The 23,265-nt window shown below is 43.6% G+C and overlaps 1 protein-coding gene across 4 annotated transcripts in view; it reads right to left on the bottom strand.

The window, feature by feature from the left end:
* Positions 1–473: 473 nt before the first annotated feature.
* DPF3 (double PHD fingers 3) overlaps positions 474–23,265 on the bottom strand; it is a 242,829-nt gene continuing 220,037 nt past the window's right edge. The window contains exons 9-11 of one of the 4 annotated variants that reach the window (XM_030559653.1): positions 14,109–14,221; positions 11,435–11,516; positions 474–3,974 (exon numbers count right to left, since the gene is read on the bottom strand). In XM_030559653.1, coding sequence (XP_030415513.1) covers positions 3,904–3,974; positions 11,435–11,516; positions 14,109–14,221 — 266 coding nt within the window. In that variant the 3' untranslated portion in view covers positions 474–3,903. Of the gene's footprint in view, positions 3,975–10,667; positions 11,517–14,108; positions 14,222–23,265 lie in introns of those variants that run through there. The other 3 variants (XM_030559654.1, XM_030559655.1, XM_030559651.1) reach the window with 3 other exon arrangements.

Below are 23,265 nucleotides of genomic sequence, written 5' to 3'. Positions count from 1 at the left end.
AACCTTTCCTCACAGGTTTTCTAACCCTTTTATCATTTTTGTTGCTCTCCTCTGAACGCTCTCCAGTTTTTCAACATCATTCCTAAACTGTAGCACCCAGTACTGGACACAATACTCTAGCTGAAGTCTCACCATTGCTGTGCAGAGCAGGACAATTACCTCCTGTCTTACATACAAGGCACCTGTTAATACATCCCAGAATGATATTAGCTTTTTTAGCAACTACATCACATTGACTTGTATTTAATTTGTTACCCACTATAACCCCCAGATCCTTTTCAGCAGTACTTCCATCTAGCCAGTTATTCCCCATTTTGTAGTTGTGCATTTGACTTTTCCTTCGTAAGTGAAGTACTTTGCACTTGTCTTAATTGCATAGTCTCTTGTTGATTTCAGACCAATTCTTTAATTTGTCACAGTCATTTTAAATTTTAATCCTGTCCTCCAAAGTGCTTGCAACCCCTCCCAGCTTGGTGTCATCCATAGATTTTACAAGATTTTCTCCACTCCATTATCTCAGACATTAATGAAAATATTGAGTAGTACCAGACTCAGGACAGAACACCACTAGATATACCCCTCCCTCAGTTTGACAGCGAACATTGATAACTACTCTTTGATTACTGTCTTTCCGCCAGTTGTGCACCCACTTTATATTATTTGCTCTAGACCACATTTCCCTAATTCGCCTATGAGAATGTCATGATTATGCTGGGTTTCGAAAATTGTCTTATCATGGATTGTTCCTTTAAATAAGTGTACAGCAAAGGAGTAGCAGAAGGAAAAGTGCCCAATGGTTAGAAAAGCTGATTGGGAATCAGGGTTCAGGAGTTCTATTCCCCAGTTTTTCACTGTATGACTATTGGCAAGACATGGTATAATTTTTCTGTGCCTCTGTAAAATGGGTACAGCACTATTTACATAATGAGCATTGTGTAGATTAAATAATTAATGTTTTAAAGCACTTTGAAGTTGTCCAGCTGTATGTACATGCTAAGAATTGTTACTGAATAGAATGTACCTGCCTATTGCCTAAGAATAAGGCTGTGAATCGAGGAGATATAAGTTGCAGGAACATCTTAATGTCAGAGAGGTGAAGGCTTTGGATCTATCAGGCTGCTAGAAGTTAACTGGAACTGTCTGTGCACATAGATATATGAGAGTAAAGCCTGAATGAATGAAATGTAACTGGACCATGACAAGAAAGTTACTGTTAATCTGAACTCATACATTTGGATTCTTGAGTGTAGCTAACTAACTCTGCCTTGGTAGATTGGATATGGGATACAGAGGCTGTAAAACAATCAGTTCTTGTTAATGCTTTGAGTAGAGGGACACAGGTTCAGCTAATAGGCCAACTGAGGCTCCTGGAGTCCTAGGATATGGGCTGCTGCTGCAGTTTCCTGAAAGTGCAGGGTGGAGATGACACACCTAAACCCTTGTAAGTTTTCATGAGGATTTAACTGAAACAACAGGCAAATATGAAAGTCATGGCAATTTATTTTGATTAGCAAATGTATGCAAATATGTGTGCAAATAAGACGTGGCCATCCAGCTCCTGGCAAGCTGCCAGTGCAGCTTTCTGTACCAAAAGGTTTGGGCACCTCTAGCATCTTGTATCCTACTCAGTCTCTAGTTATGGATCCAGCATATCTGCTGAGAGAAGCTAAACAGGCAATGTGCATGGCAGCATTGGAGAAATGTGACAGACTCCCTTATCTCTTCCTAAGGGGATTCTTACAGATGGGAGGGAGCTGAAAAGAAAGGCGACGGCCACTCAGAGAATTGGATGAGACAATGGTTATGAATAGTTTGAAGTGCTTCAGCATGTTGCCCCATGAGGTTGAAAGAAACTTGGTCATTTAAAGTTTTAAAATGGTTTTGTTTTAACAGTATGTCAATCATCTTATTGTAGCCGTGTGGACACAAATCCTATTTAATGGTCTAGGATTGAATAATGTAGGCCTGTAGTAGAAATTTAAGCTCCTATCTTCTCCTCCCAATGCGTGACACAGAGAGACGATTTTTGCACATTTTTCAACTGACACTATCTAGTAGTTTGGGGACGCTAAATTTGGGCATTGTCCCCTACTAATGGATGAAATTAATCCCAGGTGAAGACAATAGAGCTGCACGAGGGGTAGATTTGGTGCAATAGGGCTAGAAATAAAGTGCTCAGGTACCATTTAAAGAAATTGGAATTTAAAGAAAACAGTTTTTGTGGGATTGAAACAATTCTAGGGCAGTTTTGTGAACTCACACACAACTGCACTGTGTGTGAGTCCACAAGAACAAGACTGAGAACCTGACCAGACTGGTTTCTGTGTCCAAGTTGAAAGAAGTGAAAAAGCTAAACAAAACACATAAAAAATTAAAAGTAAATTAAATGTATACAGTTCATTTAAATTTAACAGTCTGAGGTGTTATTAGTAACATAGGGAAGGACCTTTTTAAAACTAAATTACATTTATTTTGACAATGTTAATTTAAATCCTCAGGGTGAATAATTTTGCAGAGAGGCCTCAATTAATATGTATATCCCAAATGCAATCTTAGCATCCTTACCACCTTGCATAGGCATCCTGAGTCACTCATGCTGCTTGGGTTTCATCGACCTATATTACATTCCTCTTGTCATGCAAGCTTTTAAATCTGTTTATAAACAGATTTTATCTGTCACACCCAAGATAGGACAATTCTTGTATACTTGGTAGAATCAGGAGTAGAATATTTTCAACCTTAAAAATCATATTTTTAAAAAATAGTCCTTCCATGTTTGACCCCTTAGATTACTGAAATGGAGAAGATGGTTAAAAAAATACTTATTCTCTATTGATCCTTTTGTTTTGTTGTTGTCCACTTTTCTCCATTTCACTTAGTTTGGACAGTGACAATACAGTGACTTACAGTGATGCTTCCTGGTTCTGATACATGAGCTCAAGGCTATTTTGTTTGGGTGTGCTACACAGCAGGGGACTGTTTAAATAAAGGAAAGCTATTTTTATTTAAATTTTAAAACCACCATGACAATCTTTCTTTTCAGGTTCTATAAACCATTACTCTTCACCTCTTTTTAAACAAAAAACAGGCTTTGGATCTGAACTATATAACAGCGCCACTTTAAGATGGTCTCCCTGAACATTAAAAAAAGCAGGAGTAGGTGTCTCTGAGTCTATATATATTCTATTCTTCTTTCATTTACACTAAAATCAAATTTCTAATATCAGTAAAATCAAAGGGTTTAATGATTCAGCAAAGAAACTGTCACCCAAGGAATTTTAGATCAGGTCCTGTCTCAGTGGCAATATGCTCATGTTATTCATGACTCAGGAAGAACGGCACTACCACAACCTTCAAAGCCTCTCTAGATCTACATAGTATTGCAGTAAAGCAGTTTTCAGTCAAGCCTGTGAGGAGTAATGCTTCTCAATATCCCAACCAAAGTATCTCATCAGTGGTGCTTTGGGAACTATGTTGCTATTTCTTTCTTTATGAAGAAGACCAAACAAAAAAGCACAAGGCTGCACAAAACTGACTTCTTGGTATCAGTATAACAATTTCCCCCTTAACATAATGCATGTGAGCCTATTACAATACAGCATCAACCATGCACAGCAGTGAAGAGATTCCATTTGGAGCATTAAAAGGAGAACATGTTTCTTGTAGTAGAACCCAGGAGGTACTATATTAGTGAAATCTTACTCTTTGACAATAAATGCCATTGTTATCTCTTCTTATACTTGAGTGTCCATTCTCTTCAACATATGTGTGTGTGTGTGTGTGTGTGTGTGTGTGTGTGTGTGGTGTGTGTGTGTGTGTGTGTGTGTGTGTGTGTTCTGGATGGGAACTGTGCGCTGGTACCACAACTCCAGGACCAAACTGCATCTTGATCCCTGGAGCTCCTTAGGCTTGAAAGCCAAAAGCTGATGCTCTCTCTCTGAGTAGTTCCCGGCACAAATGACAACTCCAGCTCCCTGTAAATCAATGAACAATCAATCAATCTCACATGCACTGTATTAACTCTGAATACTGAGATTGTATGCTAGGGATGATTTCAATGGGACTGAAGGTATCTCCCCCAACTGGAATTTCCAATGTTTTCCTGAAGCAAGTAAAGCATTGCTCCTTTCCAGTTGGTGTTGTTCACTTAGAGTTAGACTAACCCCAGAAGTTACTGGTCAGTTGCGCTATGCAGCCTCACAATACTTTTTGCCATTTGATAACTTAATCCCGGCATTCCCAATTAAACAGAAATCTTGGCTATTCAATTTCCAAAAAGTTTCTCCCTAACAGTTTGGTTTGGTTTGGTTTCCTCTTTAGCAAAATTTAAAAGAACATAAAACTCCTGTGGTCTTACACATCATGGCTACATAGTTGATTTGTAATGATTCTTGTCTCAGCCCTGGTGGACATTCCAGTACAGTCCATTAGAATCATTCTGTAGGCATCTGTCAGTTTCTATTGGGCTCTGTTGATTTTAACTGGAGGCCAACTAACCTCAAGAACTAGTAGATCAATGGGCCAGTTCTTCTGTTTCAAAGTCAACTAATAAATCAGAACCAGCAGAAACACTTTCATGTGCCATTTCTTCCAAGGACATAACTATGTACTAAAAATAATACAGATCTGAAAATGTCTCCCTTTCCAAGGTACAGATACTCTGAACAGCACTGAAAACTACTCTAAATAGTTTTTGGCTAGTCTAAATATGTCAAGGAGGCACTGCATATGCTGCCTGAACACAACAAGAAGATGGAGTCTCACTGGCCATTATGACTCCATGTTTAATGACATTGTATGTGGATTAACAAAAACAAAACCATTCCCATAAAACATTAGAGACAGGCCTAAACCATAAGACCATACCTAATTAGGGCATTTATAAACTCTACAGGGGAAGAAAAGGAGAGATTCCTTACCTCTACAATAACTGGAGTTCTTCAAGATGTTTTGACCCTATGGGTGCACCGTGTGTGTGCATGCACACCCATGCACCTTTCATCAGAGATTTTTCACCAACAGCATCCACGGGTCTGTGCCTGCACCCTACACATTTTCATGCTCCAGATGGAGAATATATTGGGAGGGGCAGACCTGCCATTGCTCCAATTTCTTCTCAACCCCAAAGTTCAAAGGCAAGGACTCTCAAGCAGAGAGGAAAGGGAGGGCAGAGTGGAGTACCCCTAGGGACATAACATCTCAAAGAACTCCAGTTTACTGTATAGGTAAGAAACTTCTCCTCCTTCGAGTTATTGTTCCTATGGGGGCTCCATGTTAGGCGACTCCCAAACAATACCTCAGGTACAGAGAAGGGTACTGAGCTACAAGTTCAGAACAGCTTGGCGCACAGCCTCACCAAAGGCTGCAGCTGATCTAGAGGTGTGAACAACAGCATAATGCTGGGAAAAGGTATGCACCAATGACCAGACGGCAGCTTTGCAAATGTGTGCAATCATATGTTCTTAAGTGGGGTTATAGAGATGGATTTCACCTTAGTGGAATGAGCAGTCCCCTACATAGATGGTGTACCCCAAAAGCTTCGTAACATGCTAAGATACATCCTAAGACCCATTTAGATAGTCTTTGGGTGAAAAGAGGAGCTCCTTTCATTCTCTCTGAAATGGAGACAAGTCTAGGAGAGGATTTGAAGGGTTTAGTCTTGTTGAGATAGAAAGCAAAGGCTCTTTTCACATCTAGAGAGTTTTGAGACTGGTCTCTTCCCTTGAAGCATGAGGATTGGGGTAAAAAAGAGCAGTAGCTGAATGACCTCGTTGATGTGAAAGTCTGATGAGACTTCAGATAAGAAGCAAGCATGAGGACAAAGTCACCTTGCCTCAGTAGAACACAGTATGTGGTGGATCAGCCATAAGAGCTCCCAATTCACTTATTCTTCTGGCTGAAGCAATGGCCACGAGAAATGCAGGTTTTTGCAGCAGGGAATAACTCCCCATATGTTCAAACGGTGCTTCTCAAGGCATTGAGAACTAAATTAAGGTTCCAAAGTGGAGCAGACTGTCCTATGTGAGGAAAGAGGTTGGTCAATCCCTTCAGGAATCTTGTAGTGGCAGGTTGCACAAAAAGTGACACCCCTTCAACTGGCTGGTGAAAGGCTGTAATGGCAGCCGGGTGAACTTTAATAGAGCTGAATGATAAGCCTATGTTTTTTTCAATTTAGGAGGTAGTCACATATGATAGAGATGTAAGACTCAGAGGGGGAGAATGACACCTGTGCACCAAAGCCAGAAATGCTTCCACTTTTGCAGGTAGGTGTTGCCAACCAAGCCATGTTCAGTCAGGCCTAGTGGTTGAAATGAGAGTTCAGCCTACTGTTTAACCCTGGGTCCAGGGTGGGCAAAGACCAGAAACAAGCCAAGGTCAGTACCAGGACAGAAGTTGAATGCCAGAGCTAGAGTTGTAGGCCAGGGGCAGAGCCAGGGATCAAAGCCAGAAGCTAATGGGGAATGGGCTGGAGCAAAAGCAGGAACAGGGACTGGAACAAGTCAAGCACAGAAGCAGATATGATATGCACTTAGCAGCTGCTGATCTGCTGGGAGACAAGTTTTATAAGCAGAGCTGCTAAACCAGCTGCCAATGAGGAGCTGTGGCTACTGTGTCAGTTCCAAGGCAGTGAAGCTGGGCTCATTGGTTGCAATGAAGTTAGTCAGGGTACAGGTCAGCATCTGGCCCCTCACAGTAGGTTTTCATCCGGACAGGCTTCCTACTATTCAGCAGCACAGACTGCAGCTCAAGAGAACAATCTTGTTCTAGGCCCAAGAGCCAACGAGGAACCAAGCCGAGGGGTGTAATAAGGTGTGATTAGAGTGGGAACTATATTTGTCTCAACCATTTTGGAGCTAAGGGGATAACCACTGCTTTCTGCTGTTTTAGCCTATTCAGGGCTCTGAAGAGCAATGGTGTTGATAAGTGTATAGCAGAACCTGAGGCTAACGGCAGAAGAAGGAATCTTCCAGGGAGTTGTGACCAAGTCCTCCCCTCAGGCAGAGGTGATGGCATTTTGTATTGGAGTCACAAAGAGGTCTATCACTGAAGAACCCCAGGTGAGAAAGATCTTCTGAAAGATAGCATCGCTCAGTTCTTATTTGTGATCCTGGCAGAAATTTCTGCTCAGAGTGTCTGCAAAGGTGTTCTGCAGACCTGGTAGATGGGCTGAGATGTCAATTTGGTGGGTGAGACCCCAGTTCCAGAGCTTTATTTCCTCTGCACATAAAGATTGGGATGTTGCACCTCCTTGGTGGTTGACGTAGTATATCCTCACTCTGTTGTCTGTCATGCCTTTTACGGAGTAACCCTGGATCCTGAGTAGGAAGTGAAGGGATACGTACTGGACTGCCCTGAGCTCAATAATGTTGATGCAGAGCTACAATTCCTGGGGGCCCATTTGCCCTGTGCTGTGGAGTCTTGAAAGTGAGCTCCCCAACCTTGCATGGATGCAACTATGAGGATGATCCTTGTGGTAGATGAATCCTTGCGGAAGATGAATGTAAAAATGTAAAATCTTCTTCTGTTGAATTTCGGATGAACTAATTAAATTCCTCCAATAACAGGAGGGATTGAGCTTTCTGCTTCAAGAGACCCTGACGAGAAAGGTTCTTGAAAAGGGACAGGGAGAAGGGGGGAAGGAGTTGAATGGGATGGTGTATCCTAATGAAATTATTTCCAGTATCCATCTGTTTGATGAGCTCCCAGGAAGGTGTGAAATGGGAGAGAGAATCCCCAAAAGTGGATGGAGGATAAAATGTTACAGCAAAGAATTCATACAGCGTGGTGATTCATGACTCTCAACCAATAGGCCAAAATGGCCACTTGGATGAAGTTGGTGAGTAGGAGGCAGCAATAGAATACTGCTTGTGGAAGGTGAAATACTGAACTGGGCGAGACTGTTGAACTGTCTGTGACTTGTTATATTTTGTTGTTGTTGTTGTTGCAGGGATGTAAATGCCCAAGGATTGCAGGATCTTTGTGAGAGTTTGGGGATTCATCTGTCTGATTGCTGAAGTGCTTCGGCCCTTCCAAGGGAAGATCTTCTAATGTATTCTACACTACTCTAGGAAGACCAGAGGATTGCAGCCATGAATCTCGACGCATAAATATATTTGAAGACAAAGTGAAAGACTGTGCCAGCCACACTGAGTAAGGCTTACAAGGATGCTTTGGTAATTGTCTCTTCTTCTGAAATAAGGGCTTGAAATTGGTCCTTCTGCTCCTGTGGCAGATGGTCCATAAAATATTTGATGTAATTGGCGGAGTTGTACTTCACCAACAAGGCATCCCTGAACTGTAGCGCAGCTGAAGAATAACTCTTGCATCCGAGAAGGTCCAGATGTTTGAGCTAATTATCATGAGGATTAGATCTCAACCAGCGCTGTCTGTTCCTTTCACTGATTGTGTTGACCACCAGGGAGGTGGGATGGGAAAAAAGGTATTCAGAGCCCTTGAACAGTTTTTTGTCAGCCATCTTCCATGTAGGTGAGATGTTAGCAGATATCTGCCATATGTTACATGCTGGAGAGAACAGGGCATCATTAACAAACAGGGATATTTTGCCATGAGACATGGTATAGAGCAGGGGAGGCCAACCTGTGGCTCTGGAGCCACATGCGGCTCTTCAGACGTTAATATGCGGCTCCTTGTGTAGGCACCAACTCTGGGACTGGAGCTACAGGCACCAACTTTCCAATGTGCTGGGGGGTGCTCACTGCTCAACCCCTGATTCTGCCGCAAGCCTGGCCCCAACTCCACCCCTTCCCATCCCCTCCCCTGAGCCTGCTATGCCCTTGCTCCTCCCCCTCTGAGCCTCCTGCATGCCATGAAAAAGCTGATTGGGAGATGCGGAGAGGGAAGGGGAGGCGCTGATCAGTGGAGCTGCCGGTGGGCAGGAGGCACTGGGAGTGGGGGAGGAGCTGATGGGGGGCTGCTGACATATTACTGTTGCTCTTTGGCAATGTACATTGGTAAATTCTGGCTCCTTCTCAGGCTCAGATTGGCCACCCCTGCTATAGAGAATATCCATAAGGAAGTGCTGGGGCTTCTGTATTTCCTAGAAGGGAATCTGTACAGTCTTGGCCACCCTCTTCATCAGAGCTTGACAAAATTTATGATCATCCATACTGAATGGTGAAGGGAGCAAAATGGTTTCATCTGGAGATGAAGAGGATTTATTGGAGAGAGGTTCCTCCTCTTCAGCTCTTAGTTCTTACTCCTTTGAGGAGCAGGAACGTGGGGACAGGCTCACTGGGTACTGGTGGCTGCTCCTCTGGTGGCCCTTTTACATAAGAACAGTCTATCAAATCGGTCATCACAGGGGACCCAGGCTTCCATAAAGCCCAATGTGACAGGGCATATGGGAAAGAAACAGGATCCCAGGGGTGTTTCTGCCAGGGTTGGTGGGATAGATGATGACTAGTTTTTGAAGTCTTATTGTCAGGATACACCACTGGGGTGGGAGGTTGGAATAGGAAGGTAATCAAATCTTAGATAGAGATGTCTGATCCTGAAGATTTGTCATCCGCTGTCTCCAGTAGAGGGGCTAGGAGAGTCAGTACTGGAGGTCAAGTGGGTATTGGCATCTGAGTCAATAATGGTGCCCAAGTTTTTGTGTGAGGGAGCTGCAGTACCGATTGGTATATTTGTATTGGCAGAAAGGCCCTCAGCCTCTCAGGAGAGGAGATTCAAGTCTCTGTCACACAGTGGTCCTCATGGGAGAGGAATGAGGTCAGTACCAGCTTTCCAGGGCAGTACTCCTCAAGCTGAGGTGAATCAAGTGGTACAGAGACAGTACAAATGGGCGGTCTGCACACTCCTTGTGTCTGTGGCCCTCAGAGGGTGCCAGAGCTGGGGTCGATGGAGGTTTCTTTGAAGAATCCCTGTGCTTGGAGGACTCTGAAGGTACCGAGGCTGGTGCCAAGCAGGATTGTTTGCCAAGATATTTTTCAGTACATAGCATGCTGGAGTTCTTTTTCAGTGATACTGGGTTCTCAATATTGAAGGAAGCAGGAATCTCAACAGTACCCACAGCAGGATGCAAAGTCTCCTTAGACTCTGGTCTCTGGGGTGACTTTTCCCTCCATTTAGACTCCTTGTCAGGAGACCAAGATCTCTTCTTCTTTCAATGCTTCAGGGCCTCTGGAGTTATCCGTTGGTTTTTGCTAAACAGAGCTAGAGCCAAAGAAAGCACCAGAACAATCTGAGAAGATGAAGCCAATGTATGGAGGGTGGGGGAGAGGGCAATGTGATCCTGTAGGTCTCGGGGAGCACTCCATAAGGAGCAGTTTCATTCTATCCTCTCTCAGTTTCCTTGATCTGCTCTTGAATCCAGAGCAGACCTTGCACTTCAATGGGACATGAGATTCTCTAAGGCTGGGGGCAGCTAGAATGCCCACTACTGACTGGCAGGTCTGGCAGAGTTTGGATCCCAGGATTTGGGTCAGAGCCCACAGAAGTGAGGCTATAAGTGAGGAAAGGCTGGAGGTGGTGGAGGCCATAACCATGGCCAACAAAAAAGAGAACAGAACCCCTCCCCTCAAACGCACAAACTTGTGCAGGAGAAAAAGAAACAGAGTACTAAAAATAAAAGGAAGATAAAGAAAACAGAAGAAATGGAGAATGGATCGCTAAAAGTTTAATCTAGTGGACACCACAATGCTCAGTCTCTAGCCACAGGCAGTTGAGAAGGAACTGGAATGGCAGTAGGTCTGCCCTTCCTATGTATCTTTGGTCTGAAGCACAAGGATGAGTAGCATGCAGGAGGAGCTGCAGACACTGCTGACAAAAAAAACCCTCTGATTGATCATGTGGGACACCTGTAGGGACAATAACTTGGAGAAGAACATAAAATTCAGGTAAGAAGTGTCCAACTATGAACTTCTCTAGTGAACCAAACCTAGCGGATTTCCCAAATCCTCTGAGTCACTTTAAAACACAGGAGAGCTGTTCTCTCGTTTACTAGGTTTTCACAAGGAAATGCCACTGAGATTGCTTTCTCCCTTGAAATGCAGCATAGGTCAAGAAGGACAGCCTACTTCCCACATTTCTCCAACATGGAGTATTGTAAACTTCCCATATTTGAGAGGTGGATTAATGTTAAACAGGGCCCAGACCCACCAGATTATCAGCTCTCCTCCCCACTAGACAGGAGACTTCTAGCTCAGGCTTCCCCCAGTACAGAATCTCCAGCCCTTTCAAATGATCTCTTGTTTTCCTTCAGGACTGGGTCCTTGATCTGCCTCACTGGTAGCCAACTGTAAGCAATCAGACATGCACTACAAAGCTACCTGACATTTTGCCTCTGCCTCATTGCTCTGAGTCTGGTTCCCAATTCCTTCACTCATCTTGCCCAAGGCTACCTTCTGAATTTCCTCCCTCCTTCCCACAGGCCCTGCTGTGGCTCTCAGTGTAGACTTCCAGAACATGTTACCTTCTGGAGGTTCAGATACTGGTGGGTTTAAGCAATACATGTGATAGCCACGGTCGCAGTCATCACAGAAGAGCAGCTGGTCCTGAAGCAAAATTGTTGGCAGGGGGAAGAGGGGAAGCAAGAGAGAGAGAGAGACAGAGAGAATGTTGATTAGTCTATTGCAGAGGTGGGAACACAAGCATATGTAAATCAGTACTGCATACATTTGAACACAGCTTTAACAATAAGCACACAGGGAACATGAATGGATTTACAAAACCTCACATTTCTGCTTCCAGAGTCAACCACCACACTCTCCTCACTTTGCCACAATGACCCCTTCTGGCCACATCTGAATTGAACAAGACAGCTTGAGTTTCTAACTGATAAATCTCCCTTTGAGCTGGGGGAATCCTCCAGCAAGATTAGATAAATGGAGAGACATTTACCCCCAGACCACACCTATATATGAGATTGGATTTCCCACTTCATTATACTCTCATAGACTTTAAGGCCAGAATGGACCATCATGGTCATCTAGTCTGATCTCCTGCACATTGCAGGGCACAGAATCTCATAATAGGCCACTCCTGTAATAGTATCAGAGGGGTAGCCGTGTTAGTCTGGATCTGTAAAAGCAGCAAAGAGTCCTGTGGCACCTTATAGACTAACAGACGTTTTGGAGCATGAGCTTTCATGGGTGAATACCCACTTCATCGAGTGGGTATTCACCCACGAAAGCTCATGCTCCAAAACGTCTGTTAGTCTATAAGGTGCCACAGGACTCTTTGCTGCTTTTACACTCCTGTAATAGACCCTGTGGTGGGGTGGCTGCCTCGCCCCCATGCAAGAGGGGCATAGAGTAGACCAGAGTGGCTGCACAGACCGGCAGCCAATCAGAGAAGAGCCTACTGAGAGCCAATCAGCGCCTAGATTAGAGCCAGCCAATTAGGGCTAGACTAGGCCCTATATAAAGGCTGCCTAGGAGAGGAGCAGGCAGTCTCTCCCAGGCTTTCAAAGGGAGAAGGTCTGTCTCCTGTGTGAGGAGACTAGCACCTGGGACAGTGCAGTGCTTGGCAGGCTCAGAGGAGCCGAAGAGAACTCCAGCCCGCTACCTGCCAGGCTGCAGGCCCTAAGGGAAGGGCCTGGCCGGTGCAAAGGAGCTGAAGGGGAAGCGGTCCAGAGAGAGAGATGCACAAGAGGAGAGAAGGAGGGCAGGAAGGCTGCCGCCAAAGGGTCCCTGGGTCAGGACCCAGTGTACAGGGTGGGCCTGGGTCCCCCCTTCTCCCTTGCACTGACACCCAGCCACTGAATGTGGCAGTAGTGGACCGCACCAGACCCCTGACACAAGGGGTTAGACTTTGGGGTGTGGCTGACCACTGTGGCTGGGGTGCAGAGACAGACTGCTGTTAACCCCCTCCCCCGGAATTGGGTGAAGATGGACTAGAGGGCACTACAGTGTCAACGCGGATCCAGACACCAGCGAGGAAAACCCTGCCCCAGCCCCGCCCAGCCCTGCAGAAACAAACCCTCCTTCCCCAGCACTGCCCCACCAAAACAGCTGTGGGCCAAAAAGGAACGTTGGGGGTGGGGAGGTGATACTTGATTTTAAATCAACCTGGGGCTTCCAGCTGAAGAGGTGTCTGGGAGCTCTCAGGGGCAAATTAAAGGGCCCGGGGCTCCGGCGGCTGGGGGAACCTGGAGCTCTGTGGGGCTGGGGCAGAGATTTAAAGGGCCCAGAGCTCCTGCTCTGAGGGGAGCCGGAGCTCTTTAAATCCCAGCCTGGCCACTTGAGCTGCGGCCAGGATTCAAAGGGCTCTGGGCTGCCCGCATGGAACCCAGAGCCCTTTAAATCTCAGCCGCGGCCGGGATTCAAAGGGCTCTGAGCTGGCTGCTGCCACGGGGAGCCCAAAACCCTTTAAATCTCAGCCGCAGCTGGGATTCAAAGGGCTCTGGGCTGCCCACAGCGGTGAGAAGCCCTGAGCCCTTTAAATCTCAGCCGCAGCTGGGATTCAAAGGGCTCTGGGCTGCCTGTCGCCGCGTGGAGCCCTGAGCCCTTTAAATCTCAGCCACAGCCAGGAATCAAAGGGTTCTGGGCTGCCCGCAGAGTGCTGTGTGCGCAGGATTTAGAATCCCCCCACGGGCCACACAGTGAGCCTCCGCGGGCCGCATGTTGTGCAGGCCTGGACTAGATTATCAATAAAAAACCCCTTCCAACCCGAATGTTTCCATGGCTTTGGGTTTTATCATAAAGATTGAAGTTCACATGAGCTTCAAATTGGGTGACATGGGAGATTAGTAATAGGAGATAAACCCGCCATCTCTAGACCACTACCCATTCAAATCCAGCCCAGATCACAGCTGTTCAATGACCTATGTGACATTGGGTTTGTGGCTTCAGTCCAGTTTCTATGGGACAAGTGTCCAAATCACATATACTATCATCTAAAGTGGCCTTATATGGCATCCATGATAATCTCAGGAGAGACAAATGATTAAATGAGTTACTGCAACGGGACTAGAGACGTTCTTTCCAAGTCAGAGCTCAGATATACTGAAGGAGCAATGGAGGAGTGACCCATCGCTGCTGTCAGTGTTTTACAGTTCTGTAGTGAAACAGAGGACAGTATTCTAAGGCAGTCATTGCAGTTTCTTTCACCAGCACTAATTTACATTTAAAGAAAAACCAACTCACATCATTTTCAGAGGTCCCGCAAAGGCTGCAGGATTTGCACTCAATGCATTGCCACTTATAGGTTTTTACAGCCTCCGTCATGTTTGTGGTGAATTGCAGGCAGGTAGGGTGTCCTGGAGAAAATTGGAGAGGAATGTCATTATTACTGTTTACTTTTTTAATGACTTGTTATTAAATTGGGGGACAAAATGCACATGGACATGGACTGATCACAACATGGGCTGCAACTAGCGGATACCAAAGAGGAAAGCAGGCATTAACCCTTTCGCTGCTGGGCACAAAAAAAAATCAGAGTAATCCCTGTCCAATTCCCCATTGGCAAAGCAGTAATTAGCTCAGAGCTCTTAAAAACATTTTTAAAAGAAAGTGAGAGAAAGAAAGAAATCAGAAGCTCCCACTTTCAGAGGGAACTCATCCATCTTAATAGGAATGGAATTATGCTTTAACTGGTAGTTAATTTAGCCTGACTGAAGGACTTGGTTGCAATGAGATTTTATTCCTCTTTTCAAAGCTTCCTTTCCCACTGTCCAAAGATTTACAAATAAGAGTGATTCTGTAAACTTTGCTTGAGTGGGAGCAGCAGGGTATGGAAAAGGGGCGAGGGATAGCATGAAGGGAGTGGGGTTTTTTAAGAGCTCTTTGCTACTCAAGTTGGTTGGCACAGAAGAAACCAAATTGCATAGCTAACCCTCCAGGTTGAAAAAACAAAACAAAAAGCCACCAACTCCCGCAAACGAACTAACCAAAAGGAATAAATAAGGGAAAGCTAGCAAAACAGTCACATCTATTTGGGAAGAACAAATTGCCAGAGTGACAACCCTCTCCCCTACATGCGTGTCAACTCCAGCTTTGTGAAACAGCAGTACCATGGTAGCAGGGTCAGCAATGGGCTTTCTGGAGGGAAAAAATATAAACAAACAAGCAAACCAAGGTAGGATGAATGTTCCTTCTGCAAAACAGAACAAGGAAAAAAAAAGCCACACCACTGAAATAAAGTACTTTACCCCAAGATCAACCATTCAAGGTTGAAACAGTCTTTATTCACCTGGAGTTAAATATGGTCTTCCTTCTCAGAAAACATTATGTTTTTCACCCCTCTGTTGTACATACAAGTATTAACACTGCATACTGCATGGAAGAAAGTGGTATATAAAGAAAGTGTATGTGTATGTATACAAGACGTACACACACTAAATGTAGTTTTGGGCATCTTCAGGAATATTGTACAAATATACAATTTTTCGCCTCTTGCACACCTGCTGTTATTGGGCAGCTATCAATAGGGAGAGAAAAAATCCCTTTTAACTTCATTGTTGCAGGAACATTTGTAGGAAGATGGTCAGAGTAGAAAAATGGAAGATATTTTGCTAGTAAAGAAATTTAGGTCTGTCATTCCTTAGTGGTTACAAATGTGCATGTGAGAATGTACCTTTCACTACCAAATCCCTCAGCAATGTTTCTCTCCTTCTGTTGTACTTTCCCATAATTACTATATAATATTTGGAAGCTTGTATTTTCTCAGCAGTTATGTAAATGGTTTCTCAGTCGCTGGGTAACCCAATAATGCTGACAGAGAATAGCCCTTCTTATAAATCAGTTATTATCACCAATTGCTGTAGGATTCTGGGTCTCTGGTTATGCTACTGTGGGATTGGCGTGAGAACTAAGAACATCTAGTGGTAAAATACGTTTATAAATTAAGAAATGAACAGAACATAAAGGGGATACAGTATTAAAGGAAGGAGAAATCAGAGTTAGAGCCTGTTAATGTTATTCTCTTAAGAGCTGGAATAAATAGTCTCATTGAGAGTAGTGACAGTCCCAGACCAAAACCCTGGCTAAGAAGAACGCCTATCTTTGGAGTGTTTTAAATCTCAACACAGAACTAGATCCAGATTTTGCAAATGGCACCTATTGTTATGATGGATCAAACCAAAACCAAGGATCTGTACATCCTAAACCATGAGGTGTCCAGACACAGATTTTGTGACTTGAGCTCATCTCTAACTGAGAGTGACTCGAGGGATTATTGCTGAGATGGAGCCTGCAGAACCTGACATGACACTTGGATGGTCCTCCAGGGTTAACTCCCGGCAAAAACAGACGTTCATTTTAATGTCAGTAATCTGAACAAGCACACCACACAACACGTAAGAGAAGAGTTCATTGCAACAGCAACTAATTGATGTCCACAAAGGCTGCACGGTGCTGGGATATATCAAGCAAACCCACTCAGACAGGGACCCCATGCACTAATCACAGAGTTACTAGCTTCAGTCACACATGAAATCAGCACCGGGAGGAATGGAATGAAATTTAACAGAAAGTAAATTAAGGCTCAATATGCATGCACACACGCACGCACGCACACACAAACTCTGCATTGTCTGTTACTCTTGACAACATCTCCATCCTGCCCAGCAATCAGACCCATAACCCAGAAATCATTCCTTCTCTTTGACCCCTATATCCAGACTTTCTATTCTATTCCAAATCTTTCTATTCTTCTTCCATAATGTTTTAGAATCCTGCTTTTTATTGTCCAGACTCAAAAACTCTGACCAAGGCATTCATCATCATATGCCATAAGTACTGTAACCTGCTCCTCTTCAGTTTCCCTGACACCAACATCACCTTCTTCCAGTCCATAGAGAGCACAGCTGCTAAAGCCATACTTCCTCCTGTTCTTCTGGCCACATCCTCTTCCTTTTCAAATCCCTCTACTAACTTCCCCTCTTACACCACATGAAGTTCAAGTTTCTTGTTCCCACTTTCAAGGCCCTTCCCAGTTTTACAGCTCCTTCCTTATCTCTGTCTGTCTTTTATCATGTATCAGAGGGGTAGCCGTGTTAGTCTGGATCTGTAAAAAGTGACAAAGAGTCCTGTGGCACCTTATAGACTGAAAGACGTATTGGAGCATAAGCTTTAGTGGGTGACAAAGTGGGTATGAGTCTGACGAAGTGGGTATTCACCCACGAAAGCTTATGCTCCAATATGTCTGTTAATCTATAAGGTGCCACAGGACTCTTTGTCTTTTATCATGTCACCCCAGCCCTTTTCTCCTTTGCCAATGAGATCAGCCTGGACCACCTACTTCTCTACTCCTCACCAAAACATCTTTGCAATTTCTTACACGCTGCTCCTCATCCAATGGATCCCATCCCTGAACTGATCCGTCCCTCTCCTTTAAATCCCTTTTCAAGACTCGCATCTGCCACAAGGCCTACAAGAAATCAGCCACTTTAAGCTGGCTAGGCTGAGTTGGGGAAATAATGATAATGGAGATTGTCAAACATTCCCCTTAGTCGGCTCTACTAGCAGTGCTGGTCTGGCCTATTTTGAGAGGAAATCACCTGCAAGGGGTGCCAGTTTATGCAGCCTGCCATGCCCTGTCCCGGAATTTTCTGACTGTCGAAGGAGTAACTACAGGTGGCCAAATCATTGCACATCCCAAGGACTAGCTCTCTCTGCTAGACCAGAGTTTCTTCACTTTCTGAAGAAAGAGATTGTCTCATGGATACCTGTCCTTCCAGCCTTCAAGTCAGGTTCTGATTCATGTTCACGACCCTCTTTGTTGTGACCATAGCCCCAATCCAGCTTCTCCTGCAGTCAACAGAAAGATTGCCACTGAATGCACTGGGTGTTAGATCAGGCCCTCTAATGCTTGGAGAATTTGTCAATGTACAGTTAACATAAGAACATAAGAACGGCTGTACCGGGTCAGACCAAAGGTCCATCTAGCCCAGTATCTGTCTACTGACAGCGGCCAATGCAGGTGCCCCAGAGGCAGTGAACCTAACAGGCAATGATCAAGTGATCTCTCTCCTGCCATCCATCTCCACCCTCTGACAAAGAGAGGCTAGGAACACCATTCCTTACTCATCCTGGCTAATAGCCATTTATGGACTTAACCACCATGAATTTATCCAGTATTAAAGTCAAATGAGTTTTCTTTTCCCTGCTCTCCTTTCTGGCTCTCTAGCTCCACTCTAGACTGGCCCTGTGTTCTGTGTGACACCATGGAAGCTCCATAGCAGCAAATTCCTGTGGCTATGCTCCCACAGAGCATCTAAGCTCCAGAGCAGAGCAGCTTCTGGCATTCCCCCTGCTAAGAATGGAAGAGCCTAATTGAACCTGAGTCTGATAGACATATTTTGGTAGATTCACAGTGATAACAGAAAAAGGCTGTTTTGCAATTATAGGTATTTCTAAAAAGGCTTACACAAACAGCAGCCCAAGAAATGGCCTAAATGACAGATGTGGTGGAACTGTGTGTGACAGGGAGCTATAAAGGTTTTATTACACCATGTCTGTGGTTGTGATTGCCTAGAAATACTTTTAGTTCTACAATCCTGTGATAAACTGTATTTACGGTAGCTTGAGATGTGCAGTGAAGGTTCTGCAGTTGAAACTCAGTTAATAATCCTGATTATAACAGACTCCAGTTCAGTCTCACATACCCATATGAGCTCTGCAAGCTAACAGGAAGAAGAAGTAGCGCAAATGTATTGTGTCCTTGAAGTCAATAGACAGAATGCTAAAATGCACACAGGTAGTAGCTTGGTCAATGGTTCACACAGTCACTTTCCTAACAGACCATAACTGCACTCTAATGATAAATTTTGCTATGGAACACATGCTATAAACAACACATACAGCCAAACCTGCACTAAGGAAGATAACAGCAAGAAAGCCCTTGGCCCTAAGCAAGTTGCTGAATGCACAGATAGCCCTGAATCAGAACTCCAAATCAGAATGAACACTCACCAACTTTGCGGATGTTCAGATCTGGATCTGAACTCTGTGGCTCAGGCCCACATGGTCAGTATTTTGTAGTTCTCCTAATGTTGCTTCAAATGTCATGTTGTTTGATCTTACAGCACATCCAGTAGACAGCTGATCTGGGGGTAGGAGCAGGGCCAGCTCCAGTCACCAGATTAGCAAGTAGGTGCTTGGGGCGGCCACTCCAGAGAAGGGCAGCATGTCCAGTTATTCGGCAGAGGGTCCCTCCCTCCCGCTCAGAGCGAAGGACCTTCCGCTGAATTGCCGCAGATCACCATCATGGTTTTTTTGGTTTTTGTTGGGTTTTTTGCTGCTTGGGACAGCAAAACCCCTGGAGCCGGCCCTGGGTAGGAGAGATCATGTCAGAAATATTTCACTGGGTATGCACACAATGCTAGTACAGGCTAATGGAGAGGAAGATTTTAACACAAATACCTTAAAAATATTTTAAATTTCTCCATCCCTCACAGACTGTGTGACACTAAAGACAAAGAATGACATTGCAGCCAATAGTGATCTGCTGCATCCAGGCATTCTGCGATCAGTACAGACCTTAGAATGGCTCATTGGTGCTTCTTCAATAATGAATTCTGCATCGCAAGGTTAATTGTAACCATGTGCACTGTCACAACCACCACAGACTGTTTAAATTAACAATCCAATCAATAATCTTTTCCAAACAATTGCAGAGATGATTTTTGAGACAACAATAAGCACCAGCTTCCTTTTTCTTTAAAGAAACAAGTCTAAAAATATTTATGCTAAGCAAAAGGGATTTTCACCCTGTTTCAAACGGAACATATAATCAGCATACAGTGCAACTGTCAGACAAGATTATGGTATTTTCAGTCCTTTCTTCAACCACATATGTGTGGTGGGGTGTTTGTTTGTTCGTTTTTGTTTTAATCAATGGCATAATGAAAATCCATGGGGATCCTGGTTACCTTCTGTCAGTAGTCCATAAACTATTCAGGTCTTTAAACAACCACAGATTGATGGTACAGGTAGAATGCCCAATGTTGCAGCCACCCTATATATGTAATGGAAATTCCATGGGCAAAGTAACTGAAGAAATCAAGCCCTTCTTATTGCTATGATGGAATCAGTGTTGATATAACTGGTGTTGCTATTACAAGGAATTAGAGCAATACTGAAAATAAAAGGGCAAGCTGTAATTCTAATGTGGGGTAGCATGTAAAGTACAGATTCTGTCCTCACTTGTCTGCCGAAAGATATAGTTTATAATGCTTACACATGTGCAGTATTGCCAAAACCAGGCTTTCAAAAATCATGAGTCAGGCCCTGCAAAATTATGAGATTGTCTTAAAATGCATAAGGTTTCTAAAAAATAAATAAATTTGGGGTTCTTTTCATTTGCATTCTGGTGTTTGTCTCCCAGGGTCCCATTCTGAAGCTTTCCTCAGTAACCATGAATGCAAGAAACATATAAATATGAGAAAGCTGAAATTCTCTATAATCACAGGAGTCCAGGAGCTGGAACTTTAAGAAAAAGCACCATGTGTCACAAGACTCATGATCAAATTGCAACAATTGGAAAAACTGGGTATGTATTCTTAGCATTTCCATAGCCCTTTCTATCATCAGAGCTCTTTCTCAAAATACTAAAGTTCTAATCATGCCAATATTTATGCAGGTGAGTAGTCCTAGTGACTTAAATGGGACTATTCATGCACTTAAGTGTTTTCAGTATGAAGCCCTAATTCACTGATCATCACAATAGCCCTGTGTATTAGGGAAGTACTGTTATTTCCATTTTACAGGTGGGGAAGCTGGGGCACAGAGAGATTAAGTGATTTGCCCAAGCTCACAGAAAGAATCAGTGTCAGAGCGGGGACTAGAACTCAGGAGTTTCTGGCTCCAAGTCCACAGAACAGACCAAAATTGAATTCACCTTTTGAAATAAGCCAAAAACGTTAAAAGCATCAGTGCTGGATATTGTTACAACCAGCCAATATTTTATTATTAAAGAAAGGGAGGAGAAAAGGAGGCACTAAATAAAGCTTATTTCTGCCTCCTGGTGACATAACAGTGAGAAAATCTGCCCTTTTCTTTCAGTGGAGTCACTATATGAATACGCACATTGCTGCACCCTACAGAGAGATAGCAGGCATTCTGCAGGCATGCAATACCAGTGCTGCAGACGCTGCTGACCAAACGCTGCTCTGCTACAGAATGAGGGTTCTGGTGGCCTTAGTTAATAGACAGGCCATCTTGATTCTGTCAGCTAGCTCCAATATGCCAGTAATTGTGGAAGAATTAACTCCATCAATAATTGATGGAGATCTGAGGCCATTCAGCTGTAGCAGAGCACACCATTCTTTACGCCATAGTTTCTCTTTGACCAGTGAGGACAAAAGAGATTCTGATGTCCTAGCATTTGGGAGGTGCAGGCAACTGCATTCAGGAGATGGTAGTTTGCTCCCAGGTACTGCCAGTTCCAGTGAAGTAATGCATTTGAATTACAAAATAATATCAAATAGAATGACCCTTGTTTAAGTGGTCACCCAAGGGGCCAAAAAAACTCTTGCGTAATAGACATTGGGCTAAATTCTGCTCTGAGTTATGCAGGTATGACTCCAGCTGGAGTCAATGGGAATTGCACATGTGCAACTGAAAGGAGAATTGGCTTGTGGTCTATATTTTAAGTTCTCCTGGAAATGCTAGGGATGTTTTACAGTGGCTGTTTAGTCCATAGTTTATACGCTTTCTAAGTGTTGTGCAGGACTGTAGTCATGCATATCCCAATGATCATTATGGGAGTGAGTCTCCTAGCTAAATACCTCCCAACCTGAAGCAATTCTTTGAAAATCCCGTACCCTAGGAAGCCAACCAGCCAGATCTCTCTCTCTAGCCTTGACTACACTACACATTTTCCTTTAAAATTTCCCACCACGGTTACCAACCCAATATATACCCTGAGAGTGCTAGCATACATGAAATGCTCGCAATTTTAGGTAAAGCTTAGGTAAAAATGTGAAGGGTAGACAAAGCCCTTCTCTTATAAGGCAAAAACTCCGACATGACTGGCCATATTTTTTAATGATTCTTTGTTTATACTAATTGAACTAATCTGCTATCAATTATTCATATTTTTAAAGGGAAAAAATACAGCGCTTGCTGGGCATTAAAAAGTGTAAAACAAAAATACCTGCCACTATTTGTACAAGACCGATTGGCAAACAAACAAAAAAACCACAATGTTGTGAGCTCACCCCATTAATTAACACCCAGGAAACCTCTGATCAAAAGAAATCACAAGCTAGTAGCTAAAACAAAGAGCAAAGACTTGGGAGTTCTAGGTTCTGCCCAGCCTTGCCACAGACTTCCAATGAGAGCTTAGGCAAGCCATTTAACCTCTTTGACTCCGTTTTTCCATCTGTCAAATGGCATTAATTATTGTAACAGGAGTTTGGTGAGGCATAATTTGTTAATGTTCATAAGGCACTTTGAGATCTGTGGAGACAAGGTGTTATAGCTGCAAGGTCTTTATTAATAGAGCTGATGAAATTACCAGTGCTAATTATTATCATAATTCGTCAATGTTGCATAAATAATGAAGTCAAAAATAGATACGTTAATTTCAGTTCCATTATAAATACAGGTGTTGGGGAAAATAATCAATGTCTGCCAATGGTAAAGAACCGGAGATGTAAGGAAAATGTGTTTAAGCGTGGAAGATATTTATAGAGAAAATGAGGAATTCATCAGCTGGGGTAAATTCTGCTATTACAGTTAAGCACCTTCACTGTAGAATTAACTGAGAGCAAAATTCGGCTCAAAGGATGTGCATATCATAACATTATGTACATATCTGCGCAGGGGAGGGGTGCACACACACACACACACACACACACACACACACACACACACACACACACACACACACACACACACGCCCCTGCTGGAGAGAGAGAAAACAATTCATTGTAGAAGGATGTGCTCTGGAAGATTTATTTGTAACAATTTGAGATGACCTGCATAATGCACAAGTGGCAAAGCAATGAGTGAATTATTCAGGCAATATCAAAAGAGTGCCAGTAAAATGTTTATCCCACCTCAAACCATCATGTCTTCTGAATATGCTGCTATTTTACACACAAATACCTTTCAAATGCTTTAGACTGTTTTTAAATGGTTTTACTGGTACTTCTAAAAATCTTTTCCCCTGTAAATCTAGACTTCTTTAGCACACATAGTCCAGCTGTACAGATCTTAATATACCTACTAGATTTTAAAAGGCTCTAAAATTACCTAAAATCACTTTAATATACATAAAATGTCATAATGTGAGAGTTCTGTATTGTGGGCTAGACCCAGGATACAAGTTCTGTATGTCTCACTGGACAATTAGGAA

This window comes from Gopherus evgoodei, chromosome 4 (assembly GCF_007399415.2).
Source record: "Gopherus evgoodei ecotype Sinaloan lineage chromosome 4, rGopEvg1_v1.p, whole genome shotgun sequence".
Lineage (NCBI taxonomy): Eukaryota > Metazoa > Chordata > Testudines > Testudinidae > Gopherus > Gopherus evgoodei.
The sequence above is the reverse complement of the archived record's forward strand: the minus strand, read 5'-3'. Positions and strand labels throughout refer to the sequence as shown.